Source organism: Atta colombica, unplaced genomic scaffold (assembly GCF_001594045.1).
Source record: "Atta colombica isolate Treedump-2 unplaced genomic scaffold, Acol1.0 scaffold26, whole genome shotgun sequence".
NCBI lineage: Eukaryota > Metazoa > Arthropoda > Insecta > Hymenoptera > Formicidae > Atta > Atta colombica.
This window is the reverse complement of record NW_017259359.1, coordinates 134424-150477: the sequence shown is the minus strand read 5'-3', so window position 1 is coordinate 150477 and position 16054 is coordinate 134424. Positions and strand designations below refer to the sequence as shown.

Here is a 16054-nt window from a genome sequence, read left to right as displayed (position 1 = left end):
TATATATATAGATAAACAGTCCCTATTATGAGATACCGAGTTCATTTTGAGCTAGAAAGATCAAATGTTAGAAATTCATAGGCAGAATTTTAAAAAATAATAATTCATTTTTAAAGAAATTTAACAAGTTTTAAGATAACGTTATATAAAATTTAATTAAATTTCATTTTTTTTTAAATTAAAGAAATGTAAAAAATGAGCAAATCACAAAGCAAATCAAAAAATTGTGCCTAATCCCTCTTTTAATATGAGATGCCCTGAATCGATAGTAAAACGCAAAATATATTAATATTGTAAATTAAAAAACTTTATTTAACTTTATTTATATTTCTAAAATAGAAACAAACATAGTCAGCATGCGCGAAAAATAAGCATGCGATAGATTATACCCAGAACTCGTCTTCAGGTCGTTGAATTAAAAAATTGCAGAAATAGGCACGTTCATTCCGATTGTCTTTTTTATTATTGTACAATAACATTTATACTTTATTATAGCAATGATTTTCACTATAACATAGCAGCATTATTTCATATTATAAATATGGGTATATTTGCGATTTCCACGCCTTATAGTTTTGTGATCATCAAATTTAACTTCTGTAATTAAACAATTCAATATATCCCGTATTTTTTTATTAGTAAGATCTTATTCTATCACTACATGAAGAATTTATTGCCAAATATTTATTTGGTGGAACCAATAGATAGCGTTCACGCCGCTATCTCATATTAGGCGCTTATCTCATAATAGAGAGCTTTCCTTTATATTGGGAGTACAAATTAGTTCGGTCCGTTTCCCTAAAGCTCCAGCTTTTGTGAATGGTTCATAATGACAGCTGATTTTGGCGGTTTTAGAGAGGTTAAACATCTGCTAATAATATTCAGTTTGAGTTTCATACAAAAACCTTGATTTTTACTGTGTTTGAAATGTCGAATTTTGTGTTAACTAAGCAGCATTTGTCGGAGGTTTTGATTTTCTGCTTTAATTGGAAGAAAAATGCGGCCGAAACCCATCAAATGCTTGTCGAAATTTATGGTGACACTGATAAACCATGTAAGGAATGGTTTCGACGTTTCAAGGATGGAGATTTCAACGTTGAAGACAAGTCTCGCTCTGGACAGCCAAAAAAATTCGAAGACAAAGAATTAGAGGCATTATTCGAAGAAGATCAGAGTCAAACGCAAGAGGAGCTTGCAGAATCATTGGGGGTAACTCAATAAACCGTTTCTGTACGATTGAGAGCCATGGGAATGATTCAAAAACAAGGAAATTGGATGCTTCATGAACTGAAACCGAGAGACGTTGAAAGGTGATTTTTCACTTGCGAACGGCTGATTCAAAGACAACAGAGAAAGATTTTTGCATCGGATTGTGACTGGAGATGAGAGAAGTGGATATTCTACGATAACCCCAAGAAGAAAAAATACTACGCTAAGCCCGGTCAATCGTTGCTATCGACCTCAACATCAACACCACGGCCGAATATACATGATTCTAAGATCATGCTCTGTATCTGGTACCAAAAGGGTGTTGTTTACTATGAGCTGCTGAAACCTGGTGATTCCATTATGGGCGATCGGTATCGGCTACAATTGATTCATTTGAGCATTGCGGGAAAAACGGTCGGAATACGAGCAAAGACATGATAAAATTATTCTTCTTCATGATGCTTGGCCTTATGTCGCTAAAGTCTTAAAAAAATATTTGGAAACGCTCAAATTGATTTTACCGCACCCGTCGTATTCTCCGTACATTGCTCCTTCTGATTATTGGTTGTTCCGAAGGATGCAGCACGATTTGACAAGTTATCGGTTCACTTCTTTCGCAAAAATCGAAAATTGGCTCCAAAATTGGATCGCCTCCAAAGAAGAGTTTTTTTCGAGATGGAATTCGAAAATTGTCTGAGAGATGGGAAAAAGTAGACAGCGATGGACAATACTTTAATTGATCTGTTCATTCATTTTATTTTGAAATAAATGCACAAAAAAATGGACTAAACTAATTTGTACTCACAATATATATGTTTCTAGTATTCTTATAATATTTTATGATCCAACTTGTATTAGATGTAAATAAACCATTAATTTTGAAATCTATCGTTTATTAGAAACAAAATGAGTTTCTTTGCAGAGCGTTTAAATGACTTATTTTATTATTTTTGGAAAGCTTCCCCAAGCTTTCCTGGATAAGTATTTTTCCATGAATCGGACTTTCTAAACAACTGCATAAGTTTTAAAGATGTCTATTTAAAGTCAATTTTGACCATTTTTATACTCCCTCCTTTATTTGTAATAATTTTACAATATTATTATTACACTATTAATTCTTTTATTAATCGATTATACTTAATTTTCGATATAATCGTCAAACACGCTATTTCCGCGATGACGGTCTCATGAAGTAAGTGCAGTGAGAGAACCAATCGACATTGCGAAAAAGTAGTAACAATAAACTTCGAGAGATGTGAGTAATCGATTTAACATCTCCTTTTTTAGAAAGGAAAAGTACATTATTAGATTGCAATACAATCTTTGAATGGAAATATTAAGATACTACTATTTGGATGTTATTTGAAAATATATGTTCTTTTCACAATTGGCGCAATGTAAAGATTTCATTTCATTTTTTTTAAAATACATATTATTTAATTATATAATGATTTATGTAATGAATATTTTAAAGTATAATAATTTTATATTTTGTTTTTATTACTTTCTTACTGGAGCCCTTCCTTTGTGAAGATGTACACGGAACAAATTTGATACTGGTATCATTGTTTGAAACTATGTTTCCATTTAAAATTCTAAATTTTTATTAAACCTGATTGTATTTCTTTATAACTGCATTATTTTTTATAACATTTTCTTATGATTATTAGATGTACAACTTTGCTTTCGCCTTTTTCCTATAGATGGCTTTAGCGGTAAGTGGTGGTCGAAATAAATAGATCATAGACGTCATACAATAAACTTGGGCAACATAACCCCATAGAAACATTAGTCGATTTGTGTCTGCATCATAAAGTTATTCTCGATTGAAAATGTCAGTTTACGAGCCAAATTCTCGTCATTTGTGGGAGGTTTAATTTTTTGCTTCAATATGAAGAAATCTGCGGCTGAGGCTCATCGAATGCTCTCAAATACTTATGTGAGGCAGCTATTAGTGAAAGAACGTGTCGTGAGTGGTTTCAATGCTTCAAGAACGGTGATTTTGACGTCGAAGACCGGCACAGCGGTCGAAGAGAGAAGGTTTTCGAAGATGCAGAATTGGAGGCATTACTTGAGCAAGACTCGTGTCAAAATCAAAAAGAATTGGCACGATCATTGGGAGACTCAACAAGCCATTTCAAAACGCCTCAAAGCTATGAGAATGATTCAGAAGCAAGGAAATTGGGTGCCGTACGAATTGAAGCCGAGAGATGTTGAACGGCGTTTGTTTGCTTGTGAACAGCTGCTTGAAAGGCAAAGACGGAAGGGATTTCTGCATCGCATTGTGACTGGGGACGAAAAATGGGTTCATTACGATAATCCCAAGCGCAGAAAATCATGGGGAGTTCCCGACCATGCTTCCACGTCGACGGCCAAACCGAATATTCACGGCTCCAAGGTCATGCTCTGTATTTGGTGGGACCAGCTCGGCGTAGTGTATTATGAACTGTTAAAACCGACTGAAACAATCACAGGCGATCGGTATCGAACGCAATTGATGCGTTTGAGCCGAGCATTGAAAGACAAACGGCCGCAATACAACGAGAGACACGATAAAGTGATTTTGCAGCATGACAATGCTCGATCCCATGTTGCGAAAGTGGTCAAGACGCACTTGGAAACATTGAAATGGGAAATCCTATCCCAACCGCCGTATTCTCCAGACGTTGCTCCCTCTGACTATCACTTGTTTCGATCAATGGCACACGGCTTGGCTGAGCAGCACTTCCGGTCTTATGAAGAAGTAAAAAATTGGATCGACTCGTGGATAGCCTCAAAAGACCAGTTTTTTCGGGATTCGTACGCTACCCGAAAGGTGGGAGAAAGTAGTGGCCAGCGATGGACAATACTTTGAATCATAAATATATAATCAGTTTTTTACAATAAAGCCTCGAATTTCGGAAAAAAACGGCGGAAGCAAAATTGTACACCTAATAATGTAAAAATGTCTTCTTTATTGAGGTATTTCATATTATATTATGGCGGATGGGACTTCCCATTTCAACGTTTCCAAGTATGTCTTGACCACTTTCGCATGGGGTCGAGCATTGTCATGCTGCAAAATCACTTTATCGTGTTTCTCGTTGTATTGCGGCCGTTTGTCTTTCAATATTCGGCTCAAACGCATCAATTGCGTTCGATACCGATCGCGTGTGATTGTTTCAGTCGGTTTTAACAGTTCATGATACACTACGCCGAGCTGGTCCCACCAAATACAGAGCATGACCTTGGAGCCGTGAATATTCGGTTTGGCCGTCGACGTGGAAGCATGGCCGGGAACTCCCCATGATTTTCTGCGCTTGGGATTATCGTAATGAACCCATTTTTCGTCCCCAGTGCGATGCAGAAATCCCTTCCGTCTTTGCCTTTCGAGCAGCTGTTCACAAGCAAACAAACGCCGTTCAACATCTCTCGGCTTCAATTCGTATGGCACCCAATTTCCTTGCTTCTGAATCATTCCCATGGCTTTGAGGTGTTTTGAAATGGCTTGTTGAGTCACTCCCAATGATCGTGCCAATTCTTCTTGATTTTGACACGAGTCTTGCTCAAGTAATGCCTCCAATTCTGCATCTTCGAAAACCTTCTCTCTTCAACCACTAAGCCGGTCTTCGACGTCAAAATCACCGTTCTTGAAGTGTTGAAACCACTCACGACACATTCTTTCACTAATAGCGGCCTTACCATAAGTATGAGGGCATTCGATGAGCCTCAGCCGCAGATTTCTTCATATTGAAGCAAAAAATTAAAACCTCCCGCAAATGACGAGAATTTGGCTCGTAAACTGACATTTTCAATCGAGAATAACTTTATGATGCAGACACAAATCGACTAATGTTTCTGTGGGGTTATGTTAACAGATGCCCAAGTTTGTTGTATGATGTCTATGATCTATTTATTTTGACCACCACTTACCGCTAAAGCTATCTATAGGAAAACGGCGGAAGCAAAGTTGTACACCTAATATTTCATGTCTACAAATTTTTCAATAAGCGTGACATTTTCTTACATTGTGATTCGTGCTATCATAGTGAAGACAACAATTAACTTGAGCCAATCGAAAACAGCTGGTAGTCAGATTCTGTTTTTCTAGAGTCTAAATAAACCTGTTCTATACGTATTTATAGTATAAAATGACCGTTTTTAATAGATGAATCAAATGATGAAATATAACATTCGAAATTATCAAATCTCTCAATAAATGGCTGAATTCTGAGTAGTTTCAACCAACAACTTGGGTTTAAATTATATAAATTATATAAAAGTATTTTTACTTTCGACGTACTTTATAGAGATGTCGCGATGTGAAATCCGAAATGTCAAACTTTTAAAATAGGTTTTTAAAATTAATAACAGAGAGAGAAATATATCATTATAGAAATATATCTCTAAGCTTAACGCCGCATTCAAAAGTAAAACTGTCTTATTTGTTTTTGAAATAAAATTTTTCCCACAAAAATCACAAGCCACTTCTTAAAACATATTACATGTCTTTTTATAACTAATTTTGCTCAATAAAAAAAAATTACGATTTTTTTGAGTTTCACTTCTAAACATTTATCAAAATAAATTATTATTTATTAAACAAATTTGTAAATCAAGATGCACATCTAAAATTTAATCCCGTACACGTGTTCAGCGACTTATGATAAAAGTGTGAATTTTTTAGTTTTAATGCCACAACAGACATTAATTTAAATAATTTAATTGACTTTGTAAAGTTACAAAAGATGACCTACAGAAAAAAGTTACAGGAGATGACCTATCAAAAGGTCAAAATGTTTGATAATTTATGTGTATTATGTTTTATTATTAAAGAGATTATTTTATAACAAATTTGTTTATATTAAGATCCTGTGTAGGCTTACGTGCTCCTCATAGAAAGCAATCGGTTTATTAACTTAAAATCGTTTTAATTTTATGAAATATTTCATAATTCATAATTATTTATAAACTTCATTATTGTACTTAATAAGGCTAATGATATAATTCTTACTTGATATATGTTGGCTTACGATGATTTATTTTCGTACAGGTCAGAAATGAATCCTCGTGTACAGGATGAAAGATAACTAAGTATAAGTGACGATGTGGACCAAGTAAATTCGTTGGTAATAAAGATAGTTCTGAATCTCTATAAAAAGTTTTATATCTTTTCTGTGAGTCAATAGCAACTTTTATTTTGCCTAAACGTACATCGACGTCTCCAATAGATTTTCCAACGTCAGAATTATTAGGATCGAATACATTTTGGAGTTTATTGCAGTTGGTTTTATCTAAATGTAAATATTATAAAAATAATTATAATTTTATGGATAATTTCAATAACGTACATATGATATGCATTATAAAAAATTGTACAATTAAGATTATTAGAATTAAATGTAAAATTTTACAGCTACCGACCTTTACCAGTTTCTAAAATATCAGTAACGTATATTTTCCAATGATGCTCAGTATAGTTTAGCGACTTTAATTTCTGTTTATGAATGTGATGTAAATTTGTGTGGATAATTGTATCAAGATTATCACCAACTTGACTGTCCAACCATCGAAACAAAACTGTTCCAGCAATAGGATTGTAAAAACGTGCCTGAGCAAATTTCTCGATACCTTTTTCAAGAACCTGTACAAAAGTTAGTTATTGATAATACGAAATGTCCCAAATCTGACGATAAATATTATATTTTATAGACAGATTCTTTATAACAGACGAACTTTAAGACGAAAAGTCTAATGTCAGGGTTATAACAATTTCTAAATTAGAGGAATTCAAGAATTATGAACGAGCAGGTTAAAATTTCGCGCGCTCAGGAACGGCAAGATAATTCGTGTTAAGATGTTAAATTTTGTTACTGATAAAGACATGACCTTCAAAGAAGCATCTTTACATTGACTATGATGGAAACAAAATTGGAATCATGATAATCAATGAATGACACTGACATTCTTGATAGCGCAAAATTTTCGTCATTCATAATTTCTGATCTATTTCCATTTGAAAATTATTATCGTAGTTTCCATGAATTCGTTTAAAATATTTATCGTCAATTTTGGGACATTTATTGTTATTAATTTTTTGAAATTAATTTTTTAAAATATAAAAGTAATTTTTAATTAGTCGATTTAAAACAATAATTTTACTAATTAATTTTATCAAGTAAAAATTGACTGGTAAAATATTAAACATAAATGAATAAACAATGCCATATTTGGTCGAGAATCTTTGTAAATAACTATATTTTTTGTGAATTTAAACAATTTCGCTTTCAAGATATGACATGAATAGACCTTAAAGAATCATTGTTTGGGTCTTCAGAAAATATAAAATAACTGGTTTATCCGAGAAGTGGTGGGAACATTGCTTGAATTGCTTAAATATAGTAAAAAAATGATATTATTCTCATATACGGATAATAAATGAAAAATAATTATTTTAATCAGAAACGTTAGTATGGTTTTTATATAAAGATTGCGGACTATTTTAATACTATTTTAATACTATCCAGAATCAAAAGATATTTTATTATAGGGTTTTGGAAAGCTCTTGACGTCGGTTATTAGATTCTAGAATAAAAAAAAATAGAATGGTTCATTTAAAAAATCGATGTGACCTTAATCTGACCTTGACAAACTCAAGGTTAAACTGATGTGATCAATAAATAGATCTTTTTAAACTCCATAACTTTGATCTGAACATATTTTTGATTGGATCTTATCCTACGGAGATAAAAAGAGTAAACGATGGTCTAACACCTTGTACATATATATAGTGTATATTAATAATTCAAGATTGAATTATTTAAAGCAATAAAGATGCAGCTTCGATCATAATAAGCATTTTAAATTTCTAGTATTGATTGTGTTTCTCACATATATGGTCTAAAAAAAAATAAAGATTCTTAATATTGTTTCATTTTTATTGATTTTTTCTACATTGATTGTTAATGTTGCTGCAATATTGAAACAACATTGAATAAATTATATATTAAAATTTATTTTGTAAAAAATAAACAAAAATAAAATGTAAATCATGTCAATGTCATGTAAATAGAAAATTTAAATCATTTAAATTGATCTTTTAACGAATGTATTTCTAAACAATACATGTTTACGCGAGAATCGATCGCGCGTACGGAATACTGACACGTATAGTATTGTTTGTATTGACCGGTTCGCCTCGTGGTCTTTCTACATACATATTTATATCACAATTATATATCCACTAACATTCAGTGTTCGTGGTTGCAGTTCCCGTATGAATGCAGAGATTAAGTATTGTTGGATGGTGTATAATATTGGATGAGTGATCGCTTAAAAAAAAAAGAAATTAATTCTTAAATGAGAGAGAAGCGTTTTTTTTTAATTATAATTTTGTCGTGTGTTTTCGAGAATATGATGTTAATCAATAGTACTTATTTTATTAATAAAATTGAATTAATTAAGAATTCAATATAAATAAAAAAGGCTAGTGAGCCAAACTGGTTGTTCTTGCTTATTATATTATTTATTTCGACTCTTCACGTTCTGTAATCCTCAGTGTACAAATTTTAACGGACAAAAATTAATAATAGTCGCAAATAATACCCGCATTACATATATTTATTATATTACAATAATTTGCGCACGCAAATTTAATTTGTCTTACATACATAAAGCTATTGTAATTAATTGCTTATGTGTCGAAGTTAATTGCTTATGTCCGCATTGATTTTCGTGTTACAAGGTAAAATGTGTGCTTAATGAGATGTTCAAATTATAAAAATACATAAGTTTGAGAAAGTCTTCAAACATTGGAAGGACAAAGATAATTCCATGATTGTCATTGAAAAATCGTTATTAATCTGATTGTTAAATTTCTTCATTGTAAAAGCATTTTAATAACTGAAATGATTTATAAAAAGATGAAATTTTGATTGAAATTTTGATTGAACTATTGTTAATAATATGAATTAATTAATTACTTTAGTTTATCAAAAATTGTCAATATAATATTGGATTATATACGACTTCTGTTAATCCTGAGTTTCCTAAACTCAAATGATATTATAATGATATTATAGTCAGAAACTAACAATCGTGGATGGGGAAACTCGGAGGATTAACATTCTTGAAGGGGATGTAGGATAGAGAGGTAGAAATCATGAAATAATTCTGTATTGGTTTACTTATTTAAGCCTTTATTTTATCTTTTTATATGGCTCATTTCTAAGATGTTTCGTTTAAAAAAAGACGGCTCATTATCTAAAATTTGTATATGATCCCAATCAAAATAGTGATCGTTCAAACAATCAATGATTAGAAATAATCGATGGGGATCCACTTTTTTTATTAATATCTAATTTATGTTCTTTAATACTGGTTTTTAGCTGTTTTTAGCTGGTGTTTAGCTAGTCTACAACAATGCCTCACAGTTAACAGTTTAATGCTAAACAATTGATTTTATAAATGACGTTACAAGATTTTATAAATGACGAGAAATATTGTCTAATTCATCTTCACCGTTGTGATAAATTTTTTAAGATGTGAAGAATTGTAAAGACAATCTGACGTCTTGTGAATATTGGAATAAATATTACAGAATTAATGTAAGAAATAGTAAAGAAGGTTCTTTTTAAGTAAATCAGAATTGTCATTGTTATTATTGTTTTTTTTATAGAATAGAGTTTTGAGTCTATGATTAATTATTGCGAAAATGAAGTTAAAAGAAATTATGTTAATGAAGTTTTTTTCGTAAAATTTGGGATGGTAATATTATATTTTATCCACCATACCAAAAATTATGCCCTTCTTATGATTAATAGGATAATTAGCATGAAAATTTAATCTAAATTAATCTTAATTTTTATCTACTTGAAAAGGAAGATTTATGGTACAATCAAAAATAATCGCCTCTTTATCTCTTATTAGATAGAAAACTAATATTATTGTTCTTTTCTCTATTGTAAATTGTATGCGTTAATGTAACGAATAGAAAGTGTCCAGAACGTAATCCAATATGTTTTCCGGAGCTGACAGTGATGTCATCGACACCTTATACGTAAAAGGGAAGTTGGAAGGATAAAAAATTTAATGCTAAAATTTCTATTTTGTATTACTAAGTTAGCTATTGTATTATCGGATAATGAAGATCCCATAGAGGAAGATACCATATATCTGCTTAATAAATATTGTTGTCAACATGAAGTAAGTAGAGCCTAATATCATGTTAATTGCAATTAAAAGTTCTTCAAAAGGAATATTTGTATTGTTTGAAATTAAATGCCATCTCTTAGTGATGCTTTTTACTGCTAAATCTGTCGGGACATTAGTAAAGAGTGAAACAACATCATAATGAAACTAATCGATGATCTGATTCTCTTGCAACTATTAAGTTTGTTAATTGTTGCTTGTTTTTTGGAGGTTAAAGGATTCTAGAATACTCATAATAAGTATAAATAGAATACTAATAATTTTGTAGAGATACCATGAAAACTTATGTAGTGGCTAGTAAATGTAAATGAAATAAATTAAAACATTGCAATTCATTTATTTTAATTTATTTTAATTTATCCAAGTTCGCGCTTTAGAGCTTGGAGCTGAATAGAAATGAATTAAAATACGAAAGAGCTATTCATCATGTTTAATTTAAATGTATTTACGGATTCAAATGGATTCGAAAAATCAGAAGCGCGAATTCGGAAATGTCGAAATGAATTCATTAATTTCTATTCATTTCAATTTATTCTCGTTTACTGGGTAAATTATTAACTGAAGAAATTAATAACTAAATTAATTAATATGATAAACATTTTTTATGTCTCACAGACATTACAATTTAACGGACATTAGATGTTTTTGCAATGTCTTTTTAATATTGAGTCTACATTTTGTGATGTTGCAATATTCGCAATGTTACAAATCAATGTTTCTGAGATATTGATTCAATTGTTAATGTGTTGTATGTGGGTTTATTATTCTGTAAGCAATTTTTTTTAGTTGTATTATTTCACTATATTATTCTGGAAATTATCATAGAAAAGATTAGGTAGTATACAATAAATCAATTTGATATAGTGAACAATAAACCATGATTCATTGATTACATAACCTTTTTTATGATAATCTTCAAAACAATAATTCATTGTGATAATTATTTAGACGGTCTCCCCCATCTAAAATTTTAATAAAAATATATTCATTCGACGTATTTTCACTCAAAACGAAAGAGTTTTCTGCCGCAGAAAAATGCGGTACTCATGAATCCTTACCAACATATTAGGTGTACAACTTTGCTTCCGCCGTTTTTTTCCGAAATTCGAGGCTTTATTGTAAAAAACTGGTTATACATTTATGATTCAAAGTATTGTCCATCGCTGGCCACTACTTTCTCCCATCTTTCGGATAGTGTACGAATCCCGCGTCGAAAAAACTGGTCATCTTTTGAGGCTATCCACGAATCGATCCAATTTTTTATTTCTTCATAAGACCGGAAGTGCTGGTCAGCCAGGCCGTGTGCCATTGATCGAAACAAATGATAGTCAGAGGGAGCAACGTCTGGAGAATACGGCAGGTAGGACTTCCCATTTCAACGTTTCCAAGTATGTCTTGACCACTTTCGCAACATGGGGTCGAGCATTTTCATGCTGCAAAATCACTTTACGTGTCTCTCGTTGTTGCGGCCGTTTGTCTTTCAATGCTCGGCTCAAACGCATCAATTGCATTCGATACCGATCGCCTGTGATTGTTTCAGTCGGTTTTAACAGTTCATAATACACTACGCCGAGCTGGTCCCACCAAATACAGAGCATGACCTTGGAGCCGTGAATATTCGGTTTGGCCGTCGACGTGGAAGCATGGCCGGGAACTCCCCATGATTTTCTGCGCTTGGGATTATCGTAATGAACCCATTTTTCGTCCCCAGTCACAATGCGATGCAGAAATCCCTTCCGTCTTTGCCTTTCAAGCAGCTGTTCACAAGCAAACAAACGCCATTCAACATCTCTCTTCTTCAATTCGTACGGCACCCAATTTCCTTGCTTCTGAATCATTCCCATGGCTTTGAGGCGTTTTGAAATGGCTTGTTGAGTCACTCCCAATGATCGTGCCAATTCTTCTTGATTTTGACACGAGTCTTGCTCAAGTAATGCCTCCAATTCTGCATCTTCGAAAACCTTCTCTCTTCCACCGCTATGCCGGTCTTCGACATCAAAATCACCGTTCTTGAAGCGTTGAAACCACTCACGACACGTTCTTTCACTAATAGCGGCCTCACCATAAGTATTTGAGAGCATTCGATGAGCCTCAGCCGCAGATTTCTTCATATTGAAGCAAAAAATTAAAACCTCCCGCAAATGACGAGAATTTGGCTCGTAAACTGACATTTTCAATCGAGAATAACTTTATGATGCAGACACAAATCGACTAATGTTTCTATGGGGTTATGTTGACAGATGCCCAAGTTTATTGTATGACGTCTATGATCTATTTATTTCGACCACCACTTACCGCTAAAGCCATCTATAGGAAAACGGCAGAAGCAAAGTTGTACATCTAATATAATTATATTTTAATTATAATAATTTTCTAAATAAACATTTTAAAACCGAAAACTAAAATAATCCCAACAATTTGCATTATAAAACATGTAATTCGTTATTAAATATAGCATGATTTATTGTGTACACATTCCTTGTACACAATGAATCATTTTCCGTTTTTTGAAATAATCAAAATTATGCTTAAACTTAAAAAATATTGTAACTTAAAAGTTATTGTTTACAGTATGTAGCCAACTAAATTCATGAACCAAAACTCAGATCTTCAATTCAACAATTGAGAGAGATATTAGCCTTTGAAATTGACAAAGTTCATTTTTAAACTATACTTATTGTATTTAACTCTATTGTATTTAAAATGGTTTCATAAAAAAGAATTGAATAGATATCTGCAAACTTTAATGACCTTTTTACCACGTTTTACGGATTTGATAATTATCATATTGTAATATACAATACAATTTTTGTATTTAGGAAAACTTGTGTCAATTTAAAGTGAAATCATCATTGAACATGGAGTAATATAAAATATAAATCCTTTTGAATTTTAATACATAAAATACTAAGCATCGTCGCCCACCGTTACAATTACTCTGACTGAATCTATTTTAAAACAGAAAATTTCTGTTTCATATAGTAGAAAGAATCATTTTTCAAATTTTTTTTGTTAATAACTTTTTAACGAAGGACAATTGCCATCTAAAACCTGTTGGAGATCATTCAGGATCATAACCTTGACATATGTCAAAGTAAAGGTCATTTGAAGCCTCTTTTCTATGTATTTACCTTAATATTCTACTTATATAACTGTTTATTATGTGTATACAGTTCCTATATTTATTTTTATATAGAAAATATAAATAACAACATATTTTCAATTTTTAATTTTTGATTGGGACTGTACCTCAGACACATCCTTAAATTTTCTTTGTTTTGAAACTCTTTTTTATCTCTTTTTTATTCCATTCTTTTTTATTATTCAATGCCTTAATATTTTTTTCTTACAATATTGTTAGAAGTAATAATAATATGAAAGAAATATGTAATAATTTTACAATGTTATAATATCATTACGCTGTTAATCCTTTTATTAATCAATTATACTGAATCTTCGATACACCGTGAAATACGCGATCTCCGCGATAATAGCCGCTGAAATAAGCACAGCGAGAGAACTAAATCGAGATACAAGATCCTTTCATGAAGTTACGCACGATACGATCGAGCTCTAGACAATCAATCATCACGGAAAAGGGGCAACAATGAATTCGGCTATTGATTTAACATCCCAATTTTATTACATAGGATTACAGCATAGCGCGCATTTCGCGTGCACCAAGTGTTATTTTTTATTTGTTATCATCTTACCGCATATAATTTTTATACATAATTTTCAAATTATACCATACAGCACGTAATAATAATCTGTACTAACCTCTTACACACGTCAGTCGATCTTCTGTCACGATTATTTTTCGTCATAAAATGTGTCCTAATCAGTGTTTAGACCACATTAATTTAAATTTTGTAAATATTTTTTTTCATTGATTTTTACATTTGTAGATTTCCATTGCAAAAAAACACATTTATTAAACATTTAATAAATGTTTAATTAAATATTTATTTTACATTCAAAATCCATGTATTATATAAACGTTTCTAAAATATTTATTTTATATTTATTTCATATTTATTAGTCATTTGTAACATATATGTAACAGATATTTATTTCGGGATATTTATTTAATATTTATTTTAGATTTAATTCATGTTTATTTTACATTTTCTATTAATTAATGTAAATATAATAGGGTGTTCATTTTTTACTTAATATTTATTACATTACATAACACTATATATATTCAAGCTTTGATTATCGATTATAAATTGAAATTAATTCTGATTCATGTGATAAGAATTTATACATAAATATAGAGTTTTTATACATGTATTTGTAATAAATCATTAATAAATTTTTAAAAAATGTAAATTAAATATAAAATAAATATAAGATAAATCGCATAAAAAATATTTAAAAAAATTTTTTTTAAATAAAAATAACATTTTGAAAACTAAAATAACATTTTGAAAACTAAATATATACATATACAGGATGTTCCATTTTAAATGAAGATCTGAAATTTTTCTTGAATAGTGCATTTTAGAGAAAAATATTTCGGATAAAAATTTTGTGACTTTGAGAGGAATATAAGATGGTATCATTAGTTTAACTTTAAGTGACGTTATCAGAGCAAAGTCAATTTGAATTTTTAAAATAGAATATTTTTTTTATTACATATTCTTGTAACTCATCTCGAGATCTTTCCAAAACACTATAATTAAGTTCATACATACATTTTCATTAAGTATTTTTGAGTTATAGGGCTTGCAAGTTACAGCACTGTCGGCATTAGCCAAGGTATCCGACCGATGATTAAAACCTTTTGAATGTTCTTCAGGACCTGGATAACATTCGTCAAGATGATCTCGATACTGAAGATTGTTTTTTTATTTTCATTTTTGCACTAAAAATTCATTTTTAAAAATAAAAATAAGAGGACAACTTCCAATGGCTTTGATGTTATCTAGGTCATGATCCTGAATAACATTCAAGAGATTTTAACCATCGGTCGGACACCTTCAGTAACGCCGACGATACTGTAACTTTCAAACCTTATAACATGTGCTGGGGAAAATAGTTGAAATAGAAAATAGTAAATACATATTTTCTGTGCAGCGAAATAATAAAAATAGTTAAATAGAATTATTTATTTAAACTATATAATATTAAAAGGTGCATACGATTTCAAATAAATATTTTGCATCGTAAAAAAGGCAAATAGTATTTACTATTGACATCAACGTTTACTTCAAATAAAAAATTTATTTAACACATTTCGTTATTTCATAATTAAACAAAACACTTCTATTTTCTATTCCTTTATTTCTATTCCTTATTATTCTAACACGTCAGGTTTCCAAGATAATTGGGATTTAATGTCCAAAAAATGGCTTTTCTGACGAGATTTAATATTTTTTGTAAAAAAAGTTAACGTTATCTTGTAATTCTAATTAGAAGTCACAAATATACTGTGCATCCCCTTAAAATGCTTTTTTTTCGATGCTTATTTTTAATAGAGAAATTTTATTGCAACAGAGAAGGCGCACTTTAACGCCAGATGCCTGTCCTGGCCTCAGTCATGGAACTTAATCCAAGTGACCAAAGTTCTCTATTCTGAAGTATATCGTATGCCTTTCTGTGTGTGTGTGTGTGTGTGTGTGTGTGTGTGTGTGTGTGTGTGTGTGTGTGT

General features: G+C 31.1%; 1 protein-coding gene across 1 annotated transcript in view; it reads right to left on the bottom strand.

The window, feature by feature from the left end:
- Window positions 1-16054, bottom strand: part of LOC108689116 — a 277007-nt gene that overhangs the window by 228745 nt on the left and 32208 nt on the right. Inside the window, exons 5-6 of the mRNA XM_018195755.1 lie at window positions 6613-6832; window positions 6203-6482 (exon numbers count right to left, since the gene is read on the bottom strand). Coding sequence (XP_018051244.1) covers window positions 6203-6482; window positions 6613-6832 — 500 coding nt within the window. The remainder of the gene's footprint in view (window positions 1-6202; window positions 6483-6612; window positions 6833-16054) is intronic.